The 27,541-nt window shown below is 34.8% G+C and overlaps 10 protein-coding genes across 10 annotated transcripts in view; 6 read left to right on the top strand and 4 right to left on the bottom strand.

Annotated features, from left to right (window-relative positions):
• Positions 1 to 177: 177 nt before the first annotated feature.
• Positions 178 to 1,716, top strand: SAPINGB_P000688 (uncharacterized protein; the record flags this gene model as incomplete). The annotated part of the gene is made up of 1 exon (XM_031995411.1): positions 178 to 1,716. One exon carries the CDS (start codon positions 178 to 180, stop codon positions 1,714 to 1,716), a length of 1,539 nt encoding a protein of 512 aa, XP_031851302.1.
• Positions 1,717 to 1,869: 153 nt separating this feature from the next.
• SAPINGB_P000687 (uncharacterized protein) lies at positions 1,870 to 4,284 on the bottom strand (the record flags this gene model as incomplete). The annotated part of the gene is made up of 1 exon (XM_031995410.1): positions 1,870 to 4,284. The coding sequence occupies one exon, from the start codon at positions 4,282 to 4,284 to the stop codon at positions 1,870 to 1,872; it is 2,415 nt and encodes an 804-aa protein (XP_031851301.1).
• Positions 4,285 to 5,144: 860 nt separating this feature from the next.
• On the top strand, positions 5,145 to 7,058 carry SAPINGB_P000686 (uncharacterized protein; the record flags this gene model as incomplete). Its single annotated transcript, XM_031995409.1, has 1 exon — positions 5,145 to 7,058. One exon carries the CDS (start codon positions 5,145 to 5,147, stop codon positions 7,056 to 7,058), a length of 1,914 nt encoding a protein of 637 aa, XP_031851300.1.
• Positions 7,059 to 8,874: 1,816 nt separating this feature from the next.
• SAPINGB_P000685 (uncharacterized protein) lies at positions 8,875 to 9,434 on the top strand (the record flags this gene model as incomplete). Its single annotated transcript, XM_031995408.1, has 2 exons — positions 8,875 to 9,138; positions 9,204 to 9,434. The coding sequence occupies 2 exons, from the start codon at positions 8,875 to 8,877 to the stop codon at positions 9,432 to 9,434; spliced, it is 495 nt and encodes a 164-aa protein (XP_031851299.1).
• Positions 9,435 to 9,856: 422 nt separating this feature from the next.
• Positions 9,857 to 11,570, top strand: SAPINGB_P000684 (uncharacterized protein; the record flags this gene model as incomplete). The annotated part of the gene is made up of 2 exons (XM_031995407.1): positions 9,857 to 9,978; positions 10,076 to 11,570. The coding sequence occupies 2 exons, from the start codon at positions 9,857 to 9,859 to the stop codon at positions 11,568 to 11,570; spliced, it is 1,617 nt and encodes a 538-aa protein (XP_031851298.1).
• A 133-nt stretch (positions 11,571 to 11,703) lies between these two features.
• On the bottom strand, positions 11,704 to 12,123 carry SAPINGB_P000683 (uncharacterized protein; the record flags this gene model as incomplete). Its single annotated transcript, XM_031995406.1, has 1 exon — positions 11,704 to 12,123. One exon carries the CDS (start codon positions 12,121 to 12,123, stop codon positions 11,704 to 11,706), a length of 420 nt encoding a protein of 139 aa, XP_031851297.1.
• Positions 12,124 to 12,735: 612 nt separating this feature from the next.
• SAPINGB_P000682 (uncharacterized protein) lies at positions 12,736 to 13,800 on the top strand (the record flags this gene model as incomplete). Its single annotated transcript, XM_031995405.1, has 1 exon — positions 12,736 to 13,800. One exon carries the CDS (start codon positions 12,736 to 12,738, stop codon positions 13,798 to 13,800), a length of 1,065 nt encoding a protein of 354 aa, XP_031851296.1.
• An 898-nt stretch (positions 13,801 to 14,698) lies between these two features.
• SAPINGB_P000681 (uncharacterized protein) lies at positions 14,699 to 15,616 on the top strand (the record flags this gene model as incomplete). Its single annotated transcript, XM_031995404.1, has 1 exon — positions 14,699 to 15,616. The coding sequence occupies one exon, from the start codon at positions 14,699 to 14,701 to the stop codon at positions 15,614 to 15,616; it is 918 nt and encodes a 305-aa protein (XP_031851295.1).
• A 2,963-nt stretch (positions 15,617 to 18,579) lies between these two features.
• On the bottom strand, positions 18,580 to 20,543 carry SAPINGB_P000680 (uncharacterized protein; the record flags this gene model as incomplete). The annotated part of the gene is made up of 2 exons (XM_031995403.1): positions 18,580 to 19,278; positions 19,323 to 20,543. 2 exons carry the CDS (start codon positions 20,541 to 20,543, stop codon positions 18,580 to 18,582), a joined length of 1,920 nt encoding a protein of 639 aa, XP_031851294.1.
• Positions 20,544 to 26,677: 6,134 nt separating this feature from the next.
• SAPINGB_P000679 (uncharacterized protein) overlaps positions 26,678 to 27,541 on the bottom strand; it is a gene marked incomplete at both ends in the record, with an annotated part of 1,665 nt that continues 801 nt past the window's right edge. Inside the window, one exon of the mRNA XM_031995402.1 lies at positions 26,678 to 27,541. This exon is cut by the window's right edge and continues 801 nt beyond it. Coding sequence (XP_031851293.1) covers positions 26,678 to 27,541 — 864 coding nt within the window.

Below are 27,541 nucleotides of genomic sequence, written 5' to 3'. Positions count from 1 at the left end.
GTATATTGCATAAAATTCATGTGCCTCTTCCTTTTTTTATTTTTTATTTTTATTTTTTTTTTTATTTACTTCATTTGGTTTCCTCCATGAAAATTATCAACTTATCCAGCCAGCACACAAACGTGAAATCTCATTTTTTTTTTCTTGTTATAGACATAAACACTCTTCCAGGATTAAATGACAACTCCAGGTCCAGGAACCGGGAATTCCGGTGAATCCAAGCCTATTGGATTTTCACTCAAAAAATCGTCATCTTCTTCCTTGTCTTCCTCGAAATCCGCAGTTGCCTTTTCATTAAGCACAAAACGAGAAAACACTACTACCAACATTATCGATACACAACGATCTCAACCCCAGTTACAAAACAAAAAACGCGTGGTTTTGGGTGAGAATCAGGAAGATGATAGCGGGAAAGTAGAAACAGTAACTGGCTTTGATGTACGCTTAGGACACGCCATCACAGCAAACGGTGGCAATAAAGATGAAAAAGCTGAAGAATCAAAAAAGAAAACACTTGTGATTCCTGCAGTACCCAACAAGGATTGGAGAGCAGAAGTTCGACGAGTTAAAGCATGGAATGCGTATATACCAGACGAACAACAACATACTCAGGGAACTGAAGAGGATCTGGAAGCTCTGGTCGAAGCTGAAAAGAAAAGACTAGTCATTGGATTTAACTCAGGTACACGTGAATCCACCACAGATGACAACAACAAAATTAATCTTGATTATGATAATAAAGACACTACACAAATCTCGGAAGATGAACTTGCAAAACGTGCCCTTCTTCAAGGGAAATCATTTACAGGTACGGGTTCTTCAAACCTAGTAATTTCACAACCTGGCACATACACTCGTGATGAAGATGAGTCTGATGAAGAGATGGTGGAAAGAATTACAGAAGAAGAAGCATTTGTTCGGGATGTTTCACAACGGCCAGAAGCCCCAGGGTTAGACGCGTATGAGCGCGTTCCTGTTGAAGAATTTGGAGCAGCGCTGTTACGTGGAATGGGCTGGAACGGGAAACTAGAAGATGAAATTGAAGATCAAACAAAAAAAAGTGTTGGTGATACCAAAAGTTCATTATATGGGTCACGAGATCCTGAAGTTGCGCTGAGGCGGCCTGCTTTTCTTGGGCTTGGTGCAAAACCTGCAAGTAGCGGGAACGGATTAGGAGAAGCCGGGAAGCGTGGGTCTGGAAAAAGAGCTGTGGACAGAGTATATGTTCCTGTTGTAAAAGTTGATCGAGAAACGGGGGAAATTGTAAAAGATGACGAGGAAGAAGGGGAAGAAGAAGAAAAGGAAGATTTAAAACAAGAAAAGAGGAAAGATGATAGCCGGGATCATAAAAGAAAAGAACGTGGAAGAGAAAGAGAAAAGTCTCCTAGTTATGAGAGCAGGAGCAGTATATATAGGCACAGAGAAAGCGACAAAAATAGAGACAGACATCACGACAGAGACAGAGATAGGTATCGAGACAGAGACCGCAACAGAGAAAAGGACAGAGGTAGGGATAAAGATAGAGATAGAGATAACTACCGAGAAAGAGATCGATACAAGGACAGAGATGAATATCGAGACCGAGACCGAGACCGAGACCGAAGCAGTCGGAGTAGTCACAAGGATCATAGAGATCATGACAGAGAACGAGATAGACGCAGAGATGACCGGTATAAAGATGGTGATAGGAATCGAAACCAATCCCGCCGTTATTAGTATTTTACTCTTTTTTTTTTCTTTTTTTTTTTTAAAAAAAAAAACATAACATTAAACAAAAATTAAAACTATATACAATTTTTAATACTCTTCGAGGAGCTTTTTTTTTTTTTTTTATTTTTTTTTTCTCTCTCTCACTCTTTCTTTCTCATTTTACGCAATAGCACCGAGACTCAGTAAGAAGAGTTGGAGTGCAAGTTGCATACTCCAGAACCCAACTTTGCGCATACGCATGGCACGAGCCTCGTCGTCCATAATGTTTGCGGCAAAAGCATCATACACGGCAGCACTAATGTCATCCATAAGACGAGAATCATACATGGTCCATGAACCTTCAAAGTCATCGTAGCGCTTGACAATACGGCAATTGATGGGAATGTATGTGTCGCGTGAGTTGATGTAGGCTACAATTGGCCTAATGAGTGCATTGTTGATATAAGTCAAGTCAGTAGTGAATAATGGAACCACAGCCCGAGAATTGTTGAGCTGGACACGCAAATCTAAAACAATGTATTTGTTTGCAGTTGGTGTATTTGTGGATTCAGCACCTGGAACAATTAAACTAGAATTCCATTCAAGAGGACTTGCATCGTCGTCCTTCTTTGAGCCTCTCTTCTTTTTATGAGAACTTTTGCGGGCATCCGTCATTTGATGGATACCTGTAGTCCATGACGCCTTGATGTCACGAAGAACCTGCGCAAAGTTTATATTTTCTTCTTCCGCAGGGAACATAATGTCAGCCATCATGTCGACATTACCACTTTCAATCCAGCCAAATGGACCTTGGACTCCACGGTTAAGGTGATCAATGTTGACGCCATCAATACGCAGGCGATTCACCTTGCGCCAAGGATTACCATTTCCCTCAGATTCTGAATCAAATGAAGAAACATTTTCCAGCTGGCGAGGATGGATAGTGAAAAGAGAATTATCGTAAGAGCCTGACATATTGTTTGCTGAAAGAATATCGTAAAATAGCCAGTGCTTACGGAGACGTGGCAGTTCACAATTAAAGATACTGACACGGAAAGGTCGAAAGCCGCCAGGGTGGTGAAGTGTCACAAGGGCATCTTCCATTTTAAAGTTCTCAATCTCAAAGTCTCCTGGCTTGTGAATATTTTTGTGGTTTACTGGATCGTCATTGGGATCCCACTTGACCATACGGCGGTCTACAATTCCACGTAGACCTTTGACTTCAACATCTTGAACAATACCGCCACCATTCATCCACTTGGATAGTGATAGAGTGACTGAAACGGTATCTATTGTAAGGTCAAATTGGGTATAATTTCCAGTATCGACAGGTTTATTGGGAGAATCAGAAGATGAAGATGAACCATCAGTGATTTCACTAGATGCTGCGGCTGCAGCTGCAGCTTGTGAACCCTTTTGAACACGATGATTACCGCGGTTGGGTCGACGTGAAACGAAAACTTTATTAAAGGAGATTTTCCCATCGCTCCAGTGTGGAACAATTGCATTTTCGAAAACTACAGTGAGTCCAGTGTTTTTTGTAATGAAGTTACCGACCACTTGAGCAATATATTCTTGGGCAAAAACGGTGTTCATTGTAAAAAGAAGAATTGAACAAAACGTTGTAGTACCAAGTAGAATCCAAATAATATTTCCAACAAGGATCCATGAGAAAAATGCGCTGATGTCATCGGTAGTAATAGGTCGTACCTGTTTGAATAGAGCCCATCTCCAATGAATATTGAGTCGTTGAAGCGTGCTGGTGGCACGTGCTAAGAGCTCAGCTTTGGATGGTCGGCGCCCGGGCATTCGTGGCATCCAGGACTCATAATAACTTGAAGAAGACGACTTGGTATTATCGGGCGATTTTAATTTAGACTGACCGCCGGGTATGTAGTAGTGTTTAATATCAGTGGGGTATGGGGTTTGGATTTGGAGATGTTTTTCATCGGCGGGTTTGGGCAATTGGATTGAAGGTGTCCTTGGAAGCGGGAAATACGAGTAATGGTTGATAGTATTTCCTGGAAGAACATTTACAAATTTTTGCTGCTGATCATCTTCATCAGCTAAGTTGCTTTGTTGTTTATTGGAATGACGCGAGATAGACGTGTGGAAAGCACGCAAGCAAGGTTTCCAAGAAAAAGAAATCCCAGACCCCGAAATGCTTCTAGCTAAATTATCTGAAAATAAGTTAGATGTTGCGAAAATAGCAACAGGTCTGGATCTATTTCGAGTAGAAGATGATTTTGATGAAGATGAAGCCACAGATACGGTGACAGCTGTTGGAGCTTCAGCCTGAGGAATGTTGCAAAAAAGTAGAGTGGCAAATCCGCTGCGTCGGACTACGACACGACGGGAGGGATACTGAGGAATGGATGCTGCCCAAAAGCGACGAGCAACAGCCATCCAAGCAGCAGTAGATCGAAGCCATGAAGAATAAGGTGATGAATATGAAGTTGGTAGTTGAAGATGTGTTAAAGCATTGTATCGGGCCCACCCCGAAATCCTGTGGACTACGGCTGATTTCGCCGGTCTCGCAGAAGCGGATGAAAAATGAAGTTTAGCTGGGGATATCCAGCAAGAAGAAGGTTTCATTAAGGAGGGGAAAAAAAAAAAAAAAAATAGAAAATGTATAATCTATCTTATATATATATATATATAAAAATCTATCGTTTTTTTTTTCCATATATAAGTTGGATACCGGTCAAAACGGTTGCGGGCCCATGGCTTGAAGAAAAAGTTTTTTATTTTTGCTAGACGGGGCTTATTTTGCTTTGCTATATTTTACTTTTGCTTTGCTGGGCAGGGCAGGTTGGACAAATTTGTGCTTGAGGGGCGGCGGGCTGAACACTAAAAAAAAAAAAAAAAAAAAAAAAAATGACGGAAAATTTTTGGGAAGGCCGTTTAGAGTCAGTCAGCCGCAGCAGGTAATTATTTTAAGTACTCAAATATTCTTCTTAGGTATGAAGTTTACACACACACACACACACAATTTGTTCCTACAAGCTGTCCTAGGATTTTCTTCTTCTATTTCTTCTTTTTTCAAAAAATAATTGCAGACTCGGTTCAAATAACAAAGTCGGGTCTCAATAAGAATTAACTACATTAGACTTTTAAAACCTTTTTAAACAAAAAAAAAAAAAACAATTATCTATTTATTTCATTATATTTTAATGATCATTTGAGCTTGTTTTTAGATTTTTTTTTTTTTTCATCTTTTAGACCCCACTGCGTAGCCAATCACCGTAGTGGCCATTAAAGTCTTCCCATAATTGTTGTTGTTGTTGACGTTCCCATCCTTTCAACCATCCCAACTGGGAAAAAAAGGCCTCGCTTTGAAATTGACAGTTTTCGATCTCATAATTAACTCAGAACTTCTCTTTTTCTAACAGAGTTCTTTTTTTTTTTTATTCATAAACTAAAATTCCACTTTTTTTTTTTTTTTATTTCTTCTAATGTTATTACTGAAAACTTTCTCAAGATCTTGTTCCTGTAGTATCCCACTTGCTATTAGGTCCGGGTCATTTCAACACAATCAACGACTTGCTTTCCATTCGGCTCCGCCACGTGGGTTCCCTAGACGTCCCCCACATAGGTCAGCAGTGTTCCGAACTACACAACAACCAATAAATTCAAATAATACAACTTCCACGGAAACAAAACAATCACTGTCACCGACTTCTTCTTCATCATCATCAAATGAATCAAAAACCACCAGCACCACTACATCATCATCTTCTTCTTCTTCTTCGACAAAACCTATCGATCCTCCAGATCAGAAAACTCTATTGAATAAAGATTCTGAAGTTACAGAACCACCCAACAATGATGCTGCTGCTGCTGCATACAACAACAAGAGTATTCATGAATTACCATTTACTTCGCCATTTTTCAACTATGATTCAAAAGATGGCTCAGGGATCGAATCCATCAAAAGTTCCAAAGACAATACTACCCCTAACACAACCCCAAAAAGGACATTTGAACAAGTTCTTAAAAATGATACAACTCCTCTACATGCCGAAGGTCATTGCTCGTTAGAAGATCGTGATGGATCTGAAGTTTTAAACCTGCAAGAAAAAAATTCACCCAAATCTGACTCACAAGAAGCCTCATCTATAACTACTGATGACTTATCGCAAAAAGCCATCAATGATCTGCCTTCGGTTAAAGAAGCTAAAAGCTTTGGTGCTACCAAATGGCTTAACAGCAACTTAGACAAATTACAACGATATATATTCACTGCAAGTCAAACCCTTAACGATTTCACCGGTTATTCGTCTATTGGAGCACTTAAAAAATCTATTGAGCGCCAAGAATCTTTTCTTGCTGACTGTCGCGAACGTGTGAGAACTTCTAAAGAACGTTTTGCCCAAGCAATTGCCAGTCGTTCTGCATCTCAGCGCGAAGTAAACGAACTTCTTCAACGTAAACATATGTGGTCACCCCCTGATTTGGAACGATTTACTGAGCTCTACCGCAGTGACCATACTAATGCTCATGCTGAAGCTGATGCTGAAAAGAAGCTTGCTGAAGCTGAACGTGAGTCTGAAGAAGCCCAAAACCAACTTTCACGACTCATCTCAGCAAGATACCATGAAGAACAAATTTGGAGTGACAAAATTAGACGGGCTTCTACTTGGGGGACCTGGGGACTTATGGGTATCAATATTTTCCTCTTCATTATTGTGCAACTTTTTGTCGAACCTCGCAAGCGTGCACGCATGGTGAGCTCTTTTGAAGATGTTATGGAGAAGCATTTTGAAGAACAAAAGTCTGAACAACAAGCAATCCTTGCTGCTGCTGTAGCAGGGTCTACCAAAAATGCGGATGCTAAAAAGGATGAAGAGTCATCTGCCACTTGGTCTCAAGATGATCGTAAAGTACTCGAACGCATAAGTGAGCTTGCCGAATCTGAGAACCAAATGCTGCAACGCCTGACAGCCGTGCTGCCGGGCATTTCTGAACCTGCAGAAATATTTTCTGATGAGGAACTTACTTCTTCACCCTTTGCTGAATCAGAATTGTCATCTTCCTCCGTTTCAATAGGATCTCTTCCTCCAGGCTCACTTACCTGGAAAAACCTTCCCCATCGTTTACTTGGAGACATTATTCCATTTGTCAAATCTCGCGTTAATGGTGGGAAGAAAAAGGCACAACAACTTCAACAACAGCAGGAAACATCAGGATCTTTGCCTTCTGGTGATGATGATGATGATGGACATGGTAATGCCATCATTACTAATAAGCACTACGAACTACCTGAAGCTTTGGTTGTACGACCAATTGAGTTTGCAGGTGTTGCAGGAGCAGGCGCCATGATTGGCGTGCTACTAGGCGTGTTAGTCACACTTATCGCCAAAAATTAGACATATTTAAGATAGATTTAATGAAAACAAGTATCGGAGATTAAAAACAATTAGCAATCAAAAAAGTAAGGTCATTTAAAGTATATATATAGATTCAATTGTAAACTACAATTGAAAAAAAAGATATCATGCGAACTCTGTGGATCGAACACAGGACCTTCAGATTTTTCTAGACTAAAGTTGTAACTTCAGTCTGACGCTCTCCCAACTGAGCTAAGTCCGCAACACCTTAAAAGCAACTTATCAATGTTTAGTATATATTGTTAAAATCTTTTAAAACCATAAAATTTATGCTTTTTTGTTGGTTTTTTATGAAGAAAGATAGTCGAAGGATCTTGAGTAATATTACTCAGTTTCGCACAGGCCATGGCAACTTTGGCGCATGGTTTAAAAAGTTTGGAATTGAAAAGGATAGTTACAACTGCAAATGTGGAGAGCTGGAAACAGTTCATCACATTTTAGTTGAGTGTCCTTTGCTTGAAGAGGAAAGAAAAGGACTGAAACGGATATCTCCAGAGATGGACATGTCGACTCTCTTAAACAGTTTAACTGGCTTACAAGAGATTGTAAGCTTTATCTCTGCTTGGAGGGATTAAGAAATACAATTACAGCGTTGATGAAGACAAGTGGAGATAGGTTGGGAAGGTTTGGTTATTTTTAACCCCCTGTTCCTCGTAAGCTGTCATCAGGACTTATTTTCGGGCTGTTGGAGATGCAATGTTGAAGCCAAAATTAAAAGTTTATTATGAAAATGAAAAGATATATAGTATGGACAAAAAGGATAGCGCAGATGCTGATGTTATATAATTCTATAACCCTTGAATAAAAACAAACAAACAAATTGTTGGTTTTTGGAAAATTTATATAGTTTAAACAACAAATAATAACTTTTTTAATCTAAAAAATACTAGGTTTAATTTCCAGGTATCTCTGGATCCTTAAGGGAGTGTAAGAGAGTACACACCTCCACTGAACCCCACACTACTCTGGCCAACAAGGAAAAGAGATTCTTCAGTTAACTCTAATTAACTCGTTGGCAATTATAAAATATATATCTGGCCGAAAAGATTAAGGAATATACAGAAATAAAATAAAAAAAAAAAAAAAGATAAGTGGAAATGGGTCGGGTTGAGTTAGAAGCAACAAATTGGTTTACTCTATTCCTCGTAAATGGAATCAAATCTATCTTCTGGGCCTCCAAAAAAAAAAAACAAATTGAAACAACCCATGGTAAAGGGGCATACCAATGAGAAAACATGTAACCAATGTTCGTCAATTAATACGATAGTTGTTGTTGTTGTTTTTTATTCATTAAAGCAATAGTGTTGATGATGTAGATGCTGGTGTTGGTGTTGGTGTTGGTGTTGGTGTTGGTGTTAGTACTATATTTATATAACTCTCTTAAAAAAAAAATTAGAAACCCTTCAATTATAAATTAATAAGTTTAACTGTGTGAAATGACGCAATGTTTTTAACTTAATCACATCATAGTCATTTTGTTATCAAGCCAACTTTATGTCTTATCCGAATCCGTTAATCATTCCAAGTTTAGTTATTTCTGGGGAAAGAACGAGATGCATGTGCTTAATTAGATCTCGGTTCCCCTCAACGCTCTGTGGCTTGCAGATCTTGGTTTTTAATATCTCGTCAATTTGAAAGCCCGGTATATATAAATCAATCTTTTTCTCTCTCTCTCTCTCTCATTTTTTTTTTTTTTTGGAATTTTCAATTCAATCATTACTTTTTACAATAAAAAAAACAACAATAACATCCCTACACTATTAATACCACCCTATTTTTTTCAAGATAACCTACAATGTCTGTTGCCAAAGAATTTGAACTTGCTAATGATAAATACAGTGCTGGCTTTACTAAGGGAGACTTGCCTTTGCCTCCTGGTCGCAAAGTTGCAGTTGTGGTGTGTATGGATGCGAGAATTGACCCTGCCAGAGCATTAGGTCTTGAGGAAGGCGATGCACATGTCATTCGTAATGCTGGAGGCCGTGCTGCAGATGCTTTACGCAGTGTCATTATTTCACAACAATTGCTGGGCACTCGCGAGCTTGTTGTGATTCATCATGTAAGATATACTACGTCGTTCTAATTTTTTTTTTTTTATTTTAATCCTTTCTAATATTTCTTTAGACTGATTGTGGTATGCTGACGTTCCGTGATGAAGATTTACGCAAAAAGCTCCAAGAAACAACACATGTGACTGCAGATCATTTTGCATTTTTGCCATTTGCTGACATAGAACAGAGTGTCCGAGAAGATGTTGCCTTTTTCAAACACTCTCCGTATGTGCTTGATGTGCCCACGACCGGGTACGTTTATGATGTCAAGACCGGTGCCATTAGGAAAGTCGAGGACAATTAAAAAAACAAAAAACAAAAAACAAAAAAAAAATATATATATATTAGTAATATATTACCATATAATTATATAATAAACCTAACCTTTTATGTGCGGCTCAAATGAACCGTGGTTCGTCTGTTGTATGTTTAGGGAAATTCATCACACACACACACACACACAGATTGCTGAAATTTTTCACCTACCACTTCCCATTCTTTAGACTACCACCGCGTCTACCATCACAAAAAAAATTTTTTTGAAAATTTTCTTCCTTTTTTTTTTTTTTTTTTTATTTACACAAGACACAAATACCCGTATCTTCGTCCACAACCACAACATATCCCTTTCTCATATTTAAAGGCTCAGCTTCCCCAGCATAACCTTTAATCTTGTTTTTTTTTTGTGGCTGAATTATATTTATTCTTGTGTTGAGTTAAAACAAAATGACTTTGATTCTCGCAGAAACTTCGGCAGGTTACGCCCTGTTCAAGGCTAAGGACAAAAAGATTTACAAGTCCGACAAGCTGATAAATGAGCTTAACACCCCTGAGAAGGTTGCTGAGCAGTATGTGCTTTTTTTTTTTTTTTTTTTTTTTTTTTTGAATAAGAAGAAAGATGATCTTTTAATTAATTTTTTTTTCTAACAAACCTCTTTTTTCTAGATTCAAAATTAAGGCTTTCTCGAGATACGACTCTGCTGCCTCTGCCCTTGAAGAAGTCAACTCCGTTATTGAGGGTAAAGTCTCCGAGAAGCTTTCTCACCTTCTTAAAGAGGTTAACGACGACAAGAAATCTCCTCTGATTGTTGCCGATGCTAAACTTGGTAATGCCATCAACAAGCTTCCTGGGCTTAACTTTGAGGTTGTTGCTGACTCTCACTCTCTCGATCTCTACAGAGCTATCCGCGAAAACCTTTCTACTCTTCTCCCCGGTCTTACCGACAAGGACTTGTCAACTATGTCTCTCGGTCTTGCCCACTCGATTGGTCGTCACAAACTTAAGTTTTCTCCCGAAAAGGTTGACACCATGATTGTTCAAGCTATTGCTCTTCTTGACGATCTTGACAAGGAGCTTAACACCTACGCTATGAGAATAAAGGAATGGTACGGTTGGCATTTCCCCGAAATGGGCAAGATTGTCCAGGACAATATTGCCTACGCCCGTGTCATCAAGGCTATCGGTTACAGAACTAACGCCAGAGATGCTGACCTTTCCGAGGTCCTCCCCGAAGATGTTGAAACTCACCTCAAGGAGGCTGCTGAAGTTTCCATGGGTACCGAAATTTCCGAGTTTGATCTCATCAACATTCAGTCTCTTGCTGATCAGGTTATTGAATTTTCTGAGTACAGAGAAAAACTTTTCAACTACCTGAATGCCCGTATGGCTGCCATTGCTCCCAACCTTACTGCCCTTGTTGGTGAACTTGTTGGTGCTAGACTGATTGCCCATGCCGGTAACTTGATTTCTCTTGCTAAGGCTCCTGCCTCCACTGTTCAAATTCTTGGTGCTGAAAAGGCTCTTTTCCGTGCTCTTAAGACTAAGCATGATACTCCCAAGTACGGTATCATTTACCATGCGTCGCTTGTTGGTCAGGCTACCGGTAAGAACAAGGGTAAAATTGCACGCATGCTTGCGGCTAAGACCTCGGTCAGTTTACGTTATGACGCTCTTGCTGAAGATCGCGAGGATGTTGCTACCATTGGCATTGACGACAGAATAAAGATTGAGAAGCGATTAGGTGCTCTTGAGGGCCGTGATATTCAGCTTACCACACGACCATCGGTCAACGACAAGAAGCAGACCAAGATTGGTTTCTCTGACAATACCGGCTACAATGCTGATGCCGACTCGGTACCTAAGGATAGCACAACCAATGGCGCTGCCAAGGACTCTGATGACAGCGAGACTGGCTCTGATGAGGAGGTCGAAAAGAAGGAAGTCAAGAAGGAAAAGAAGGAAAAGAAGGAAAAGAAGGAAAAGAAAGAGAAGAAGGATAAGAAGGAAAAGAAGGATAAGAAGAGAAAGAGAGAAGAGGAGGAAGAAGAAGAAGAAAGTGAAAAGAAGAAGAAGAAGGACAAGAAAGAAAAGAAGGAAAAGAAGGACAAGAAGGAAAAGAAAGAAAAGAAGGAAAAGAAGGAAAAGAAGAATAAGGACTAAATGATAGGTCAAAAGCATATATAAACTTAGAATTCGATGGGAAAATATAATTACGGTTTTGAAAGTATTTGATTTTTGATATATAAATTCGCTATTAATTGATAAAAGAGTTACAAAAAAAAACAAGATTATTTTAATCAAATTTGGCCTGGAGAATTTCTTTAGCCTGGGCCTCGTTATCAATGGCAACTTTACCAGTATCCCAATCAACTAAAATAGGGTACTTGTTAATTTTAATTACCTTGCTAATGACACCAGAATGGTCAACTTCAGCTTTACTCTTATCCTCAAAGCCACCCAGCTTGGATGCTTCCTCAATTATGGAACGAGCTTCGGGTGCACCTTGAGAAGAGCCTTGTAAGGACTTGCTATGAGCGATGATGCGCCATTGCTCTGGTGTTGGTACAGATTCGGTAATATCAACTGTGAAATCGGATTGAGTAGCTTTGGGGAACTTTGTCTTGATGTAGTTGACAAGAGAGTTGGAGATGGCAGATTTGGGAGCATGGAAAAGAGTCACGGCGCCCTTGAGTTTATGAAATGCACTGTACATGGTTGAATGAGATGTATGAAAAATATGAATTGAAGATAGAAGAAGAAAAGAGAAAGTAGATTTGTGGAATATAGAAAAGGGAAGCAAAGTAAAAGTAAAAGTAAAAGTAAAAGAAAAAGAAAAAAAGAAAAAGAAAAAAAGAAAAAAAAAAAGAGTACAAAGTTTACAAAATGGTTGCGGGATAAAAGTAAAGTTAAGACATATGTCGAGAAGAAGAAGAAGAAGAAAAAAAAAAGGCACTTTGCTGAGTCAGAAACTTTTTTAAGAGAGTAAAATGTGGGGAGATTTTAATGTTTAAAAAAACTTATGTTACGCTTTTCGGGTGTACCGGCCGGGACTCATTAACAAAAGTACCCGGAACTTGAATCAAAATAAAAAGCACCGGAAAAGTCCACCCTGCTGAAAGTCAAGAAAAAAAAAATTGGGTCATTCTGGGGTATAGGCATATCTTAATGACTCAGAATTTACATAATATTGCTTTAGTTTATTTTTATTTTTATTTTTTTTTAACAATTTCATCTCCACCGCCCGTTGGGTGAGAGTTTCTTTTGGTTTATTACTTATACTCTAAACAAGTCCACCATTTATTTCATTACCACATACAACACAACCATGAGCGGGATTTTTGAAGATAACATTCGCACAGACCCTGATCTTGGGGTGCTTTCGAAGCTGGTGGGTGAGCTTTTTACACGGCTTCAGGATAATCGTGCAGCCATGGACAAGCTCAAGCGTCAGGCTAGCACAGTCAATGACAAGGAAGATGAAAAGTGCGGCGCACTTAAGAATGCAAGCGCCAAACATTTACGACCTACCTTTAAGCTGCGGCGTGATACATTAAAAAACGGTCCGGGAGATCTGCTGGCAGGTAATTCAACGGACGATGAAGATGACGAATATGAAGACGGAGAAGATTTGTTGGCAGGTAATGGACAACCGCAACTTACAAGTAATCAAAAAGTCGAAGCATGGCGTAAAACTGTTGCCCCTGGCGTGGACAGTATTGATGACGATCAGGATGAGGGTCCTAGTAGCAATAGTAATATTGCAGATCAACGAGCAGGACTAATGGCTCCCCGAGTTTTTGCAACAGCCCGAGGAGCTGGGCTGGGAACAGCAGATAGCAGTAGTAGCGGTGGGACTAGTGGAAGTGAACTAAGCGATGAAGACGAAGACGAACCTAATACAACAGCAGACGAGGACGAGGGTCCTTGTTCCCTGTATTATGGTGAGGATGCTGCAGTGCCAAATCCAGTAATGACGCCTGGCCAAGTACGTGCTCTCAACGAAGCAGAATTGTCACGAGCAAACCTTGATTTGCGAATCGAATTGCAGCGACTAGAAGTGATTGAAGAAAAAATCATGGAAGTTTTAGGTCGTTATGCAGTCACATTGCAAAATGTTGTAGATGGAACACGCGCATATCTACGAGAGTATTCTCATGCATCTGAGACACTTACAAATACTTATGAAGGCCGGATCAGAGAAGAAAAAATGTTACAACAACGGCTGTTAGATACCCGCAAAGCCATGAATACTGAACTAAAGAATCTGCATACCCTTGCGACGCAGTCGAGCGCAGCCATTGGTTCAGATATCGATGCAAGGCTTGAAAAGAAAGCTACGTCTGAAGAGGATAAGCCTTTGCTGAATTACACAACAAGAGTTCCTCCATGAACGTCACATAAAATCTCTTCCCTTTTATTTTTATAATGACGAAACGAATAACATAATGTATTATTATTATTGGATTTTTTTTCTTGTCCACATGTTAAACTAGGCTTCTGATGCATTGAAAATGTCAAAAACTATAAGAAAAAAACTTAAATGTCTGATACGTAAAATGGTAAAAAAAAAAGACACAACTGTAGGTTATCTCGAAGTTTTTAATCTTTAATTGGTTACTAAGTTTAAGTGATGCAAAATATATCTTGATCTTATTTAACAATAAGATAATTGATTTCAAACGAATAAATTTATTGTCTCTAACCAACACTTTCAGATCAGCACCAAAATAACTGATTCTCCAAAAATCTTATAAATTTATAAACAATCCCAAAAAAAAAAAAATGAACAGCACTAATCTTAATAATAAATTCATAAAAACTTAGCATTCTAATATTTCAAAAAGTTCAAAGATTGTTCATATTCAGCGCTTGCGTGGTCATATGGTATCATTTTGTGGGTATAAAGATAATTTAGCTAATACTTTACTAATTATTTGGTAATTTAGCAGTATTTTTTTTTGTAATTGATCATGTGCAATTACTACTGCCTTACCAATTTTAATTTTTTTTTGACAAATGCATCTCAGCCCCATTATAAACTCCATTAGAAATCAAGCCTGAATCACCAACTAAGGCTTTAACATTTGTAAAGGTTTAATAATAATGGTTCGCTTACTTCCAGAGGGTTCTTTTAAAGATATCCAAAAACTATAAAAGGACCCCAATATTCTTATCACTTTCATTTTTCCTTTTTTTCTTTACCAATAAAACATACAAAATCAATTCTTTTTTACTTTAATCTCATCAATCAACACATAACAATTACAAACAAAAACAAAATATTATCTATGCCAGCTTTCACCCCAAGATCAATTTTCAAATCATCTCCTGCTCTTGAGCAGTCCGAAGGTGTTGGCGCTCGTGTCCGCAGATCAATTGGCACTGGAGCTGTCCGCAACTTCACTCCTTTCCTTATGCTTGATCACTTCAAAGTATCTCCTGAAGCTGGGTTCCCCGATCATCCTCACCGTGGTCAGGAAACTATCACTTACATGATTAAAGGTCATGTTGATCATGAAGATTTCACTGGTTCTGCTGGTACCCTGGGTCCTGGTGATTTACAGTTTATGACTGCTGGCCGAGGAATTGTCCATGCTGAAATGCCCCGCATTGATAAGGATGCAGATGGGAACATTGAAGCTGTTGAAGGGCTTCAATTGTGGGTAGATCTTCCCAAGGAACTTAAGAACTGTGAACCAAGATACCGTGATTTGCGATCCAATGAGATCCCCATTGCCAAACCAAACGACAAAGTTGAAATCAAAGTCATTTCTGGTGAATCTTATGGTATAGATTCCGTTAAAGATCTTGCATACACACCTGTGTGGCTGCTAGATAATAAAGTCCAACCAGGTGGTAAGATTGAGCAACCTTTGCCTATTGGGTTCAATGCGTTTCTTTATATTTTGGAAGGGGAAGTGATGGTCAATGGCCGTCATTTTAAGCAGTTTACCAATGTTTTTTTCAACGATGATGGTACAGGGGTAGAAGTTCGAGTTCCTGATAGTGCTAGTGGACCAGCACGATTTGCAATTGTTGCAGGGGCCAAGCTTGACCAGCCTATTGTGCAGCATGGGCCATTTGTTGAAACATCACGCGAAAAGATTATGAATGCTTTTATTGATTACCAAACAGGGTCAAATGGATTTGAACGAGCGGTTGGCTGGGAAAGCGAAATAGGCAAAAGAATGCTTAGAAACTTTTAATGAAGAAACTGTTAAATGAAACAATTGTATTAATTAGTGTATTTTTAGTCAGGTCATATATATATGAATGAATTTATTTTATTTAAACTAGTTTATTTTTTTTAAAAACTCAAGTATTAAAAAAAAATCTTTTGAATAAATTTTGTAGAAAAATGCATGCAAACTTCAAATGCATAATCTTGAAACTTCTAACATTTAACCGGTGTTTCAAGTTTTAAACTTTAAAAAAAAAAAAGAAAGAAAATAGTTAAAAGCACTTAATTTAAAGTGATGCCCATTTTGAAAAAATTGAATGCACAACATGGCTAAAATGTAAAATAGAAGCTGTAATAGAACTAATTATAAGGTTTAGTTAACCATCCTTTAAAAAAAAATTTAAATTAAATTAAATTAAATTAATGAGATAGATATGTATACATGTACTGTATCTGTTATGTTATGTTTAGTTAATTTTCCTCAACAATAGAACCATTTCCATCAGCTGCAGGACCGTCAGGGGCTGCGCCAGGGGAAGAATCCTCCAGGAACAACATCAGGGGTTCCACCAGGACCATGGTAGAAACTAGTCATGATGGAGTTAGTTACGCCTTCCAGCTCCTTTTTGTCTATCAGAGGGCTCTTTGATTGTAGCATTTCGGTTTATATCATTGTGCAGCATGAGGAATTTGTTGAAACATCAGACGAATAAATCATGAATGTTGTTATTGATTATCAAACAAGGTTAAATGGATTTGAGCAGGCGGTGGAATGGAAAAATGAAACAAGTAAAAGAATGCTTCAGGGGTTTTTGAATAAGATAATAATGATTATGTTGTAGTTCTAATGAAATTTTTATTTTTGTATAAATTGATTTTAAAAAAAAAAATTGTAAAATGATGGATTATATAGATAATATACCAGTAAATTTATTATTATTCTATGCTTTAAAATCAAAGTTTTTCAAATACGAAAATTATCATTAGACTAAAGAATTGCAAAGTTAAACTAAAATGAAATATTGTTATTAACTACAATTGTTGTTTCTTTCTTACCCTCATTCAATCAAAGATACAATATTCCACACTAATATTCGAACGGACATTTACCGAGCTCTTAAATTGTTTAAAACTTGCAGTTTTTCGATGCAATACTAAATCATGTAATGCAAACCAGTCATTTATACCTAGTCTTTGCATCTGACAAGAGTTTTAAACTAGTATTTGATTGAACAGCTAAATTATCAAAGCTAAGCTTATGTTAAATAAGAATAAGTTAGCTTGGATCATGTTAATTATACTTTACAAAATAATAACTTAATCCCTTACCCTTGTGGGATCTTGAAGTTTGTTTGAGAGATTTACAAATTTTGATATTTTTCAGTGGGTTATTAACATATTTTCAAAGGGCTTATTAAAAAATTTTCAGTTTGATTATTAACATATTTTTAGAGGGCTTATAACCATTTTTTCAATGGCTTATTACCATTTTTTTAATGGCTTATTTTACCACGTCTTTAAAATATTTCAGAATTACGCAAGGGTAAGGGTCAATTATTATTTATTTGGTGAAGCTTTAGTTTCTGAGACTTAATAAAATAGGCACCAACTCACTTTTAGTGAAAGTGTATGGATGATTATAACAACATGCTAAAACGCTTTTAAATTCTGCTGTTCTAAATAATCAAAAATTTTGTTTATAAAATCCATTTTAAACTAAATTAAATGAGTTATTATATGTGCAGTATTTGCTATGATTTGTCGATCTGCTCGACAGTAGGACTACTGCCCTCAGCTGCAGCACAGCCAGGAGCTGAGTCAAAGATTCTCCCTGGCATACTGCAATCAAGAGCACCACTTGTGCATTAGTAGAAGCTTAAGTCATAAAATGATCAGCAACGTTTTTCTAGCTTCTATTGTCTGTCAGTATATACTTTTCAGTAGTAGCAGTTAGGCTGCTATCGTTGTGCAGCATATAGCGTTTCTAGAAACATCATGTAAAAAAAAATATTATGAATTAATTTATTGATTAAAAACCAGTGTCCAATGGGTTTAAGTGGGCCATGGGATAAGAAAGCGACACATGTAAAAGAATGCTTAAAAAAGTTTGAATGAGATAATAATGATTATATTGTACTTTTAGTTAAAATTAAAATTACATGTGAGTTAACACAAAACATTGTAAGATCATGATCAGTTATATAGATGATCTACTTATAAATCCATCTCTCTATGCTGCAAACAGTTTTGATTTGATAGAAGAGTACTCTGCCACTAATTGCAAAGTTAAACTACAATGAAATATTGTTGTTATCAACAATTGTTCCTGCTCTCCGTTGATCTATCTTACAATATTCTATTCACTATTTCTTTTTATTAAAGATTACAGGAAATTAATATCAAAAAAAAAAAAATTTTTTATAATGATTACTTTTTTAAAATTTTAATTGATTGTGAATAAATGAAAATTAATCATAATTACTATTATTCATTAGAGTGAGATCATTGAAATGAAACCCTTACCCTTGTGGGATATTGGAACTTTATTAGATTTTTACAAAATTAAATACTTTTCAAGGGCTTATTAACGAATTTTCAATGACTTATTAATGAATTTTCAACGGCTTATTAGCATTTTGACAATGGCTTAATAGCATTTCGACAATGGCTTATTAACATATTTTCAGAGGGCTTATTAACGAATTTTCAATGGCTTATTACCATTTTTCAATGGCTTATTTTACCACGTCCTTAAAATATTTCTGAATTACGCAAGGGTAAGGGTTTATTATTATTATTATTATTTTTTTGGTGAAACTTTAGATTCTGAGACCAAATAAAATAGTCACCAATTCACGTTTAGTTAATGATTATCATGTAACTGAGACAAATTTAAATTCTAAAATTTGAAATAATCAAGAATGTTATTTAAAAAAAATATTTTAAATTAAATTAAATGAGTTATTATATGTACAGTATTTGTTATGTTTAGTCGACCTCTTCAACAGTAGGGCCACTGCCCTCACCTGAAGCACCGCCAGGAGCTGAGCCAGGAGCTGCGCCAGGGAACCCTCCAGGGAATCCTCCAGGCATACCGCCACCAGGAGCACCACCGGCACCTTGGTAGAAGCCTGTCATAATAGGATTAGCAACTCCTTCCAGCTCCTTTTGTCTGTCTGTGAACTCTTCAGTCGTAGCAGTCTGGTTGCTATCAAGCCACTCAATAGTCTCTGTAATTTGCTTCTCAAGCTTCTCACGGTCACTTTCAGAAACCTTCTCCTTGAACTTTTCTTCAGAAATTGTATTCTTAAGCGAGTAAGCATAGCTTTCAAGACCATTCTTGGCTGCAATGCGCTTTGATTCCTTCTCGTCCTCATCCTTGTACTTTTCAGCTTCAGAGACCATCCGCTCAATGTCTTCCTTGGACAGACGGCCCTTGTCGTTGGTAATCGTAATTTTGCTGCTCTTACCGGTACCCTTCTCAACTGCAAAAACATTCAAGATACCATTGGCATCAATGTCGAACGTCACTTCAATTTGAGGAACACCACGAGGAGCAGGAGGAATACCAGAAAGCTCGAACTTGCCGAGAAGGTTATTATCCTTAGTCTTGGTACGCTCACCTTCATAGACCTGGATAAGAACACCAGGCTGATTGTCAGCATATGTAGAAAAGGTTTCAGACTTCTTGGTAGGAATGGTAGAGTTTCGGGGATCAGTTTGGTCATGACACCGCCAGCAGTCTCAATACCAAGGGAAAGGGGTGCAACATCAAGCAGCAACAAGTCCTGGGTCTTTGAAGAAGAAGTGTCACCAGAAAGAATTGCAGCCTGGACAGCAGCACCATAGGCAACGGCCTCGTCAGGGTTGATAGACTTGGAAGGCTCCTTTCCATTGAAGAAATCAGAAACAAGTTTCTGGACCTTGGGGATACGTGTGGAACCACCAACAAGGACGATATCGTGAACTTGTGACTTGTCAATCTTAGCATCACGGAGAACCTTTTCGACAGGCTCTAAAGTGGATCTGAAAAGATCACCACAGAGCTCCTCAAATCTGGCACGGGTGATGGAAGTGTAGAAGTCAATTCCCTCGTAAAGAGAATCAATCTCAATTGTGGTTTGTGCAGAAGATGAGAGAGTACGCTTGGCACGTTCACATGCGGTTCTCAAACGTCTAAGAGCACGTTGGTTTGAAGAAAGATCCTTTTTGTTCTTGCGCTTAAACTCTTCAATGAAGTGGTTTACCAGTCTGTTATCGAAATCTTCACCACCAAGATGAGTATCACCTGCAGTAGCATTAACCTCGAAAATTCCGTCTTCAATGGTAAGAAGAGAAACATCAAAAGTACCACCACCAAGATCGAAAATTAGGACCTTGCGCTCTTCCTTAGCTCCCTTGTCAAGACCATAAGCAATGGCAGCAGCTGTAGGCTCATTGATGATACGCAAAACATTGAGACCAGCAATTAATCCTGCATCCTTAGTAGCCTGTCTTTGAGAGTCGTTGAAATAAGCGGGGACAGTAATGACAGCATCTGAAACTTTACTACCTAAGAAACTTTCTGCGGTTTCCTTCATCTTTGTGAGGACCATGGAGGAGATTTCTTCAGGTTGGAAAACTTTGGTTTCACCTTTGAACTGGACTTGAATGGCAGGTTTGCCATTCTTGTCAATGACCTTAAAGGGGAAATGTTTAAGATCAGTTTGAACCTCAGGATCGTTGAACTTTCGGCCAATTAATCGCTTGGCGTCAAAGACAGTATTTTCTGGGTTCATAGCAGCCTGGTTTTTGGCAGCATCACCAATCAGGCGCTCGGTGTCTGTAAATGCCACGAAGGAAGGTGTTGTGCGGTTACCTTGATCGTTGGCAATGATTTCGACACGGTCGTTTGTAAAATGGGCCACACAAGAGTATGTGGTACCGAGATCAATTCCAATAGCTTTGCTCATTGTTGTTGCTAAGTTATGATTTGATTTAGAGTAGATATTTGTGAAATTATTGTTAGAATAGATTTTTTCTTGTTTTTGTTTGATGAAGATAGAAGAAGAGAAAAAAAAAAAAAACTTTGATTTAGGGGATATTTGTTTTCTTTTTATACTTGGAAGGTTGGTTTGTGTACTTTTGAGTTGATGTTTCGAGATATTTCGAGAGCCGCACAGAACTTACTCGACGTTTCTGGGAATAATAAATATGGTCATGTGATTAGGCCTTAATGTTATTTAACCATAATTTTTGTACGGAAGGTTTGGTTATATTTTACGGTTTCACGAATCATCTAAAAGGTTCAAGATTGTTTTCTGGAAAATCAACCAAATTATTGGTTTTTTTTTTTTTTTTTCTTTTTTTTTCTTTATATACATGATGGGTCCTTGTATTAACAATTTCCATTGTGCGATATGAATTGTGTACGTGCCCATACTTTTATTTTTTTAATTTCAAGGCCTTTCTAGAACAGGGTAGAGCAAAAGAAAAGTCTGCGTAACAATTTTTTTTAAGCATAAAATTACTTTTTTTCGGTTGTTTATGATTTGTTTTTTTTTTTTTTTTGGTAGATTGTGGCGAAGATTTTGGTTTGAAAAAGAAATTTTGATGTAGTTTTAAAGCAACAAAAGGTTAACAGACAATTGTGAAAAGAAATGTGGGATTTTGAAATTTTGTCTTTAATAACTAATCCCCAAGTTAAGTTTAAAAGATACCTTAATTTTATGTGGTAATTAAAGTGAGACATAATTTAGGATGTTTTTTTTTTTTTTTTTAATGTGAAGTTAGTTAAGACTAGACTTTAGAGACCTAAACCCTGGTTAAATATAATAAGAATAACAAAATGTAACCAAAATAGTTTTCAAGCTTATTCAAACTTAAAATAGTTAAATTTATTTAAAAATTTTACTTAACTTTGAAATTAGTTTTGAGTTAAGCTTCTGTTTCAAAGTCCTTCAACCTTTTTTTTTTTAGACAATTTAAGATTTATACAAATTATGTTAATTTTTTAACTAAATACAAGAATTTCTGTTTTTTTTTTTTTCACTTCATATGAAACTACAATTTAACCATTTCAATTGAATACTATTCTGTAATCCTTATCTCATGAGCAGTATCAGGACAAAAGATAGTAATTGTGCGGTTCTTATCTTTTATTTACGTATTTTTTACCCAATATCTTTATCTTTATCTTGATTCATAAATATTTGAGTTACGTTTATTTTGATGTTTATTTTGCTTTTTATTTTTTATTTTTTATTTTATTTTTTTCTTTCTTTCTTTCTTTCTTTCTTTCTTTCTTGGTTTTCAAGTTTTGCTTTGATATTATTAAATAATACCTTTCTCTGCGGTTAATCTCAAGTACAGATTGGGGGCGGTAAAATAAAGGTATATATGTTTTTAAAGGGATAAAAGTTGTAAAAAAAAAATAAAATAAAATAAAATAAAATAAAATAAAATTTACCCTCCAAGGTGCACCTTAAGTGGTATGAGAATATATGCGGAACGTTTCTTCCGCTGCACCTAATCTGATAATATCCTGTAAAAAATATTTGTAATTAATTACAAAGATTCGTATGTAAATATATTATTATATGAGTTTACATGCATTAATTCTTATGAGGGGCGCCAATTCTCTACAGTTGCTGTTTGTTCTATAGGTCTGCCCTGTTTTTTTTTTTATTTTTTTTTTTTCACGCAACTGATTTCAAAGTCTTTTTTTGAAATGTGCTTTTGCAGTAAATTTATTATGGTCAGGTTAGAGCTTAAAGAAAAAAGAAAAAAATAATAATCACCATACAATTGATAAATAAAAATAAAGATTCCCGCCAAAATATATACATATATTCAAATTTAAAAAAATTTTTTTTTTTTTTGAATAAATCAACAGGTCGGTTAAAAAGGATAGAAATGCTTTTGTAGTAAACTTTTATTTTATTTTTTTGAATATGAAAGTTACAATTCGTGGATATATTTAAACAAAAAAAAAACAGATGTTTTTATTTAAAAATTAATGAAAGTATTAGAATAGTTTTTTTTTTCGGCAAAAAAAAAAAAAAATAAATTAAAAAAAATTAATCATTATCAAATTGTACCCTATAATATTCAAAAATTCAATATAATGAAATGTATAATTTAGGATGCAAATTTGAGTACCACTCAAATATATATATATATATATATATTTTTTTTTTTTGATTTTTTTGATTTTTTCTTAAACATGTAAATTGTCAAATTGAAGTTTCATTTTCTTGAAATAACTAAATTTAGTTATTTGTATTTTTCAAAAAAAAGCCCATAATAATGACTATACTAATTTTTTTTTTTTTTTCAGATTATTTATTAAAAGATTAAATAAAAACTTTTTGTTTAAAGCTTTAGCCAACTTATCACTCACTTATTTTTATTTTATTTTTTTTTTAATCAATATTTGTCTTTCGATTAACCAGTGCAAAGAAAAAAAAAAATAACAATTAGTCTAATTAATCTTTCAATTAAGAAATGGCTTGAAATTTAAAAATAAAGCTTTACAAAAAAAAACTTTTTTTTTTCCCACTTGTACCCTGGCTTTTAAATGTACTAAACTGCGGAAAAAGAAAAAAAAAAAAAAAAAAAAAAAAAAAAATTAAGTCCTCCGATCTCCATTTTTTTATTTTCTTTTTTAATCAAAATCTCCTTGGCGTTTTTTTTTTTTTTTTTCTTTATTCTTTATTGTTATTATTATTATGTATCAATATTCATTCATCAGTTAACTCGCTATTTTTCCTTTTTTTGAAGTTATTCTATTTGAGAAATAAACTAAAAAAAGAAAAGAAAAAAAAAAGATACAAAGCCATAAATTTTTTAAAAAAAAAAAAAAAATTTTGACTTTTTTTTGTCTTTAATAGTAATTTTAAAAGGTTTTTTTTTTTTTTTTTTTTTTTTTTTTTGAATTTGAATTTGAATTTGAATTTTTTATTTTTTATTTTTTAGTTTATTTTTTTAATCTTTCGACAATTGCACATTTTTCCATTCATACTCCTACTTTTACTTTTTAAAATCATCATTTAGTATCTATTAGACATATATATATTTGAAAATTTCTTTTGTTTATTTAAAATTTCAATCATTTTTAACTAACTTTTGAGCTAACTGAGGATAGTTTAAACTGAACGACGTCATAGGATTCTTTGTTCCTTTATTTATCATATTATTATTAATTTTTCTTTTTTTTTTTAAACATGAGAGGTTTAATATGGGCACGTTTTCCACACCATAAGAGTTTTTTTTTTTTTTTTTTTTTTTTTTTTAATGATAAGTTCATTTAATTCATTGTTTTGAACATCTTGTTAATGGTGATGAAGATGATGATGATAATATTTTAAAAGTTCTTTTTTTCCATTTTTTTTGACCCTGCATGAAAATTATCAATCTATATAGTTTAAAAAAAAAAAAATAATTTCTTAGTGCCTTTCTTTTGTCAAAAAAAAAAAAAAAAAAAAAAAAATAATAATATCAAAGTACATTATGGACTTTAAATATTTTCTCTATATATAATTTATATATAATTTAAATATAGCTATATATGCTTGAAATCGTGGAGGCGTTAATCAACTTGTCATTTATATAAAAAATATATATATATATTTTTTTAAAACAGTTTAAGAAATTTCCTTGTTTGGAAGATTTTTTTTTTTTTTTTTTTTTTTTGAAAGGTTGATAACAACTCACCAACATGTGGCTTTTTTTTTTACCCCAATTATAGCTGTTTTTTTTTTTTTTTTTTTTAAAAATCTTGATATGAAGATCTTTTTATTCTTTGGTTTGAATTTTTTTTTTTTTTAATGTTGTTGTTGTTGTTATCTTTTAAAAATTATAACCCCATATGATGATGTATCTTCTGGTATATAATTTTATTTATATTTTAATTGTAATAATAGACATATTGATTGACAAAACAGAAATAAGTTGCAACGGTTAATCTTTATAAAATATCTTTTATTTTATTTTATTTTATTTTATTTTATTTTATTTTATTTTATTTTATTTTATTTCCCCCCCATTCTTTTCAAGGATAATTATCACCAAATACAAATATGTATATATATCTTTCGTTAATAATGGGGGGTTTCTTTCATTCCAATCCTTTTTCTCCTTTTCCCTTGTAGTGAAATGCCATATTAGAATCTACAAGAAAAAATTAAAATTAAAATTAAAATAAAAATTAAAATCATAAAAAAAAAAATATCATTTTTTAAAGAAACTCTTTTCCTTCTTCTCCATGTCATCATTTAGTGTTTTGTTCAATATAAATCTATTAAAGTGGCATGTTTTTTTATTTATTTATTTATTTATTTTTTAAAAAAAAAAAAAAATATGCTTTAGTAGTTTGATCGTATTAATTCTTTAAATTTTAGGCTTTTACATAACATTTTGTATTTTTAAAATGTTTCAACCCTTTTTCTTTTTGATATTTTTATGTTGTTACCTTTTACACCTTATAATCACTTACCACCACCATTACTTAACCAAAAGATATATTGCATTAAACATATTTATATTTATATAAATAAATAAATAAATGACTTTTTTTAAACAAATCTTTTTTAGCCACATCTTTTTTTGACAAGAATTCTTTGTTTATATATATAGTATGCTTGATGAGACATCCTGAAAAAAAAAAACCCATTTAGTTTAAATAGAAAGCATTTTTTTTTTTTTTTTGGTAATTTCAGACAAATCCTTTTCCTTTCACACACACACACACACACTCTCCCCTTTTTGTAAATTATCTTAATTTGTTTGTTCTGTTATATGCTCTAATGGAATAATTATATATCATGACTAACAAACAACAACAACAACAACAACAACAACAACAACAACAACTACTACTACAGTACAAGTGAAAAAAATACGAAACAAAAGAATAAAGAAAGAGGAAAGAAGTAACTAGAAGGTAGAAAATAAAGAATGTAGTCAAAAGTTTTGCAGATGGATATTATTCTAGTTTTATAATTAATTTAATAAATATAAACATTCTACTTCTACAATATTAACAAAATACAGTTGTACAAATATAACATAAATGTAAGTATAACATAATATAATATAATATAACATAATATAACATAACATAATATAATATAACATAACATAACGTAAAACTGACTCTTGGAAGATTATCAAGCTAAATTTTATTTTATTTTATTTTATTTTTTTTTTTAAAATGAAAATTTCACATCCACTGTTCAAAAGAATTTAAAAATCATTATTAATTAGACTCGTTTTTTTTTGTTTTTTGTTTTTTGTTTTTTGTTTTGCTTTCTGATTGAATATTAATTTATTTAGGTCCATGAATACCCCTCTATGATGTCCTTTTGGCGCTACTCTCAAAGTCTTATTTATTTATTTATATATATTTACTTTTTTTAAAAAAAAAAATCTCCGCACTAAATGATGGTTTCTCGCTCACCCCCTCCCGCCCACATTGTTTCTTATCGAAGTAAGAGATTAGTGGAGAGGAGGGGAGCGGGGGGAAAATTATTGTATATGTGTGTGTGTGAGAGAGAGATAGATAGATAGATAGATAGATAGATAGATAAAAAAAAAAAACTAGTATTGGACAAAGTCGGAGGAAAAACGGATTTGCCTTTTGTGAAAACCATTTTTTTTTGAATTGTATAGTACGTGTGCGAGTCGCAACAGCTTGTACATACTCGATTGGCGCAAAGCAGCTCAGGCCAAAAAAAAAAAAAAAAAAAAAAATAAAATAAAATAAAATAAAATAAAATAAAATAAAAAAAAAATTGCCCATTTTGGGTTGAAACATCACAACAACTTCTTAATGAGGAAATTCGCGGCTAATTTTAAAAAAAACTTTAAAAAAAAATGAGCATAAATTATATAAGCAATTACTTAATTTGACACTGCATAAACCTGCGTGGCCAAAACTAACCAGCTGGTTTTGCTTTAAGGTAATCAGGCCTGATTATTAAAAAAAATTTCCAAATTTTCCAAATTTTCAAATTTCACACTCAATTAATTAAATACAAAAAAAAAAAATATAAATATAAACCCAATAAAAATATATATAAATATATATAAATATATCTAAAACACTTTACAATTTACTCCAAAGCTTCTTAACTGCCCGTTTTGTAGCATCAAGCTTTGTTTCATCGGAAAAGTCACCTTCTGGTTCTTGAGTAACAACTCCAAGTTCCTCATCATCTTCCTTAAGATCTAAATCCTTGCGCTGGCCTGCCTCCACATCGATATCAGCGATATCATGGTACTTGGTTTTGAAGGCAAACTTATAGCCAAAGTAAAGAATAGGGAAGAGAGGAAGTAAAATATAAGCATCAACAAAGGAACCTGCATCAAAGGGAGCAAGAGTAGCCCAACCTTGGACAAAAGCTAAGAAAATGTTAAAGGAAACACCAAAGTAAGCATTCCAAGGGTGGAAAAGTGACTTAAAGGGCAAATCTTGACGAGTGTAACCAGAATGAGCCCAAGCTTGACGGAAACGAATGTGAACAAAGGAAATTGATCCCCAAACAAGAAAGGTGGCAACACCAGAGAGATTGACAATATAAGAAAAGGCAGATGCAGCACCTTTAGAAACATTCATAAGAGCAATAAATCCAAAAAGGTTTGTAAAAACAATGGCATAAACTGGAACACCACGCTTATTGGTATAAGCCAAAAATTTAGGAGCAGTTTTATCTTTAGCCATAAACAAAACAGTACGAGAACCAATATAAATACTTGAATTGATTGCGGAAAGACAGGTAATCAAAATAAAGGTATTGACGAGATGAGCACCACCAGCCCAGCCTGCATTGGCAAGAGCAATAGTCATAGGAGCACGCATAGCCTTAGCAGAAGAGCCCATAAGTTCAGAAGAATTGTAGGGAACAGTGACACCAAAGAAAAGAGCACAACCCATGTATACAAAAAGAATACGCCAAAAGACCTGCTTAAT

This window comes from Magnusiomyces paraingens, assembly GCF_902498895.1.
Source record: "Magnusiomyces paraingens strain CBS 517.90 genome assembly, contig: contig1, whole genome shotgun sequence".
Classification (NCBI taxonomy): Eukaryota; Fungi; Ascomycota; class Dipodascomycetes; order Dipodascales; family Dipodascaceae; genus Magnusiomyces; species Magnusiomyces paraingens.
This window is presented reverse-complemented; position numbering and strand designations above follow the sequence as displayed.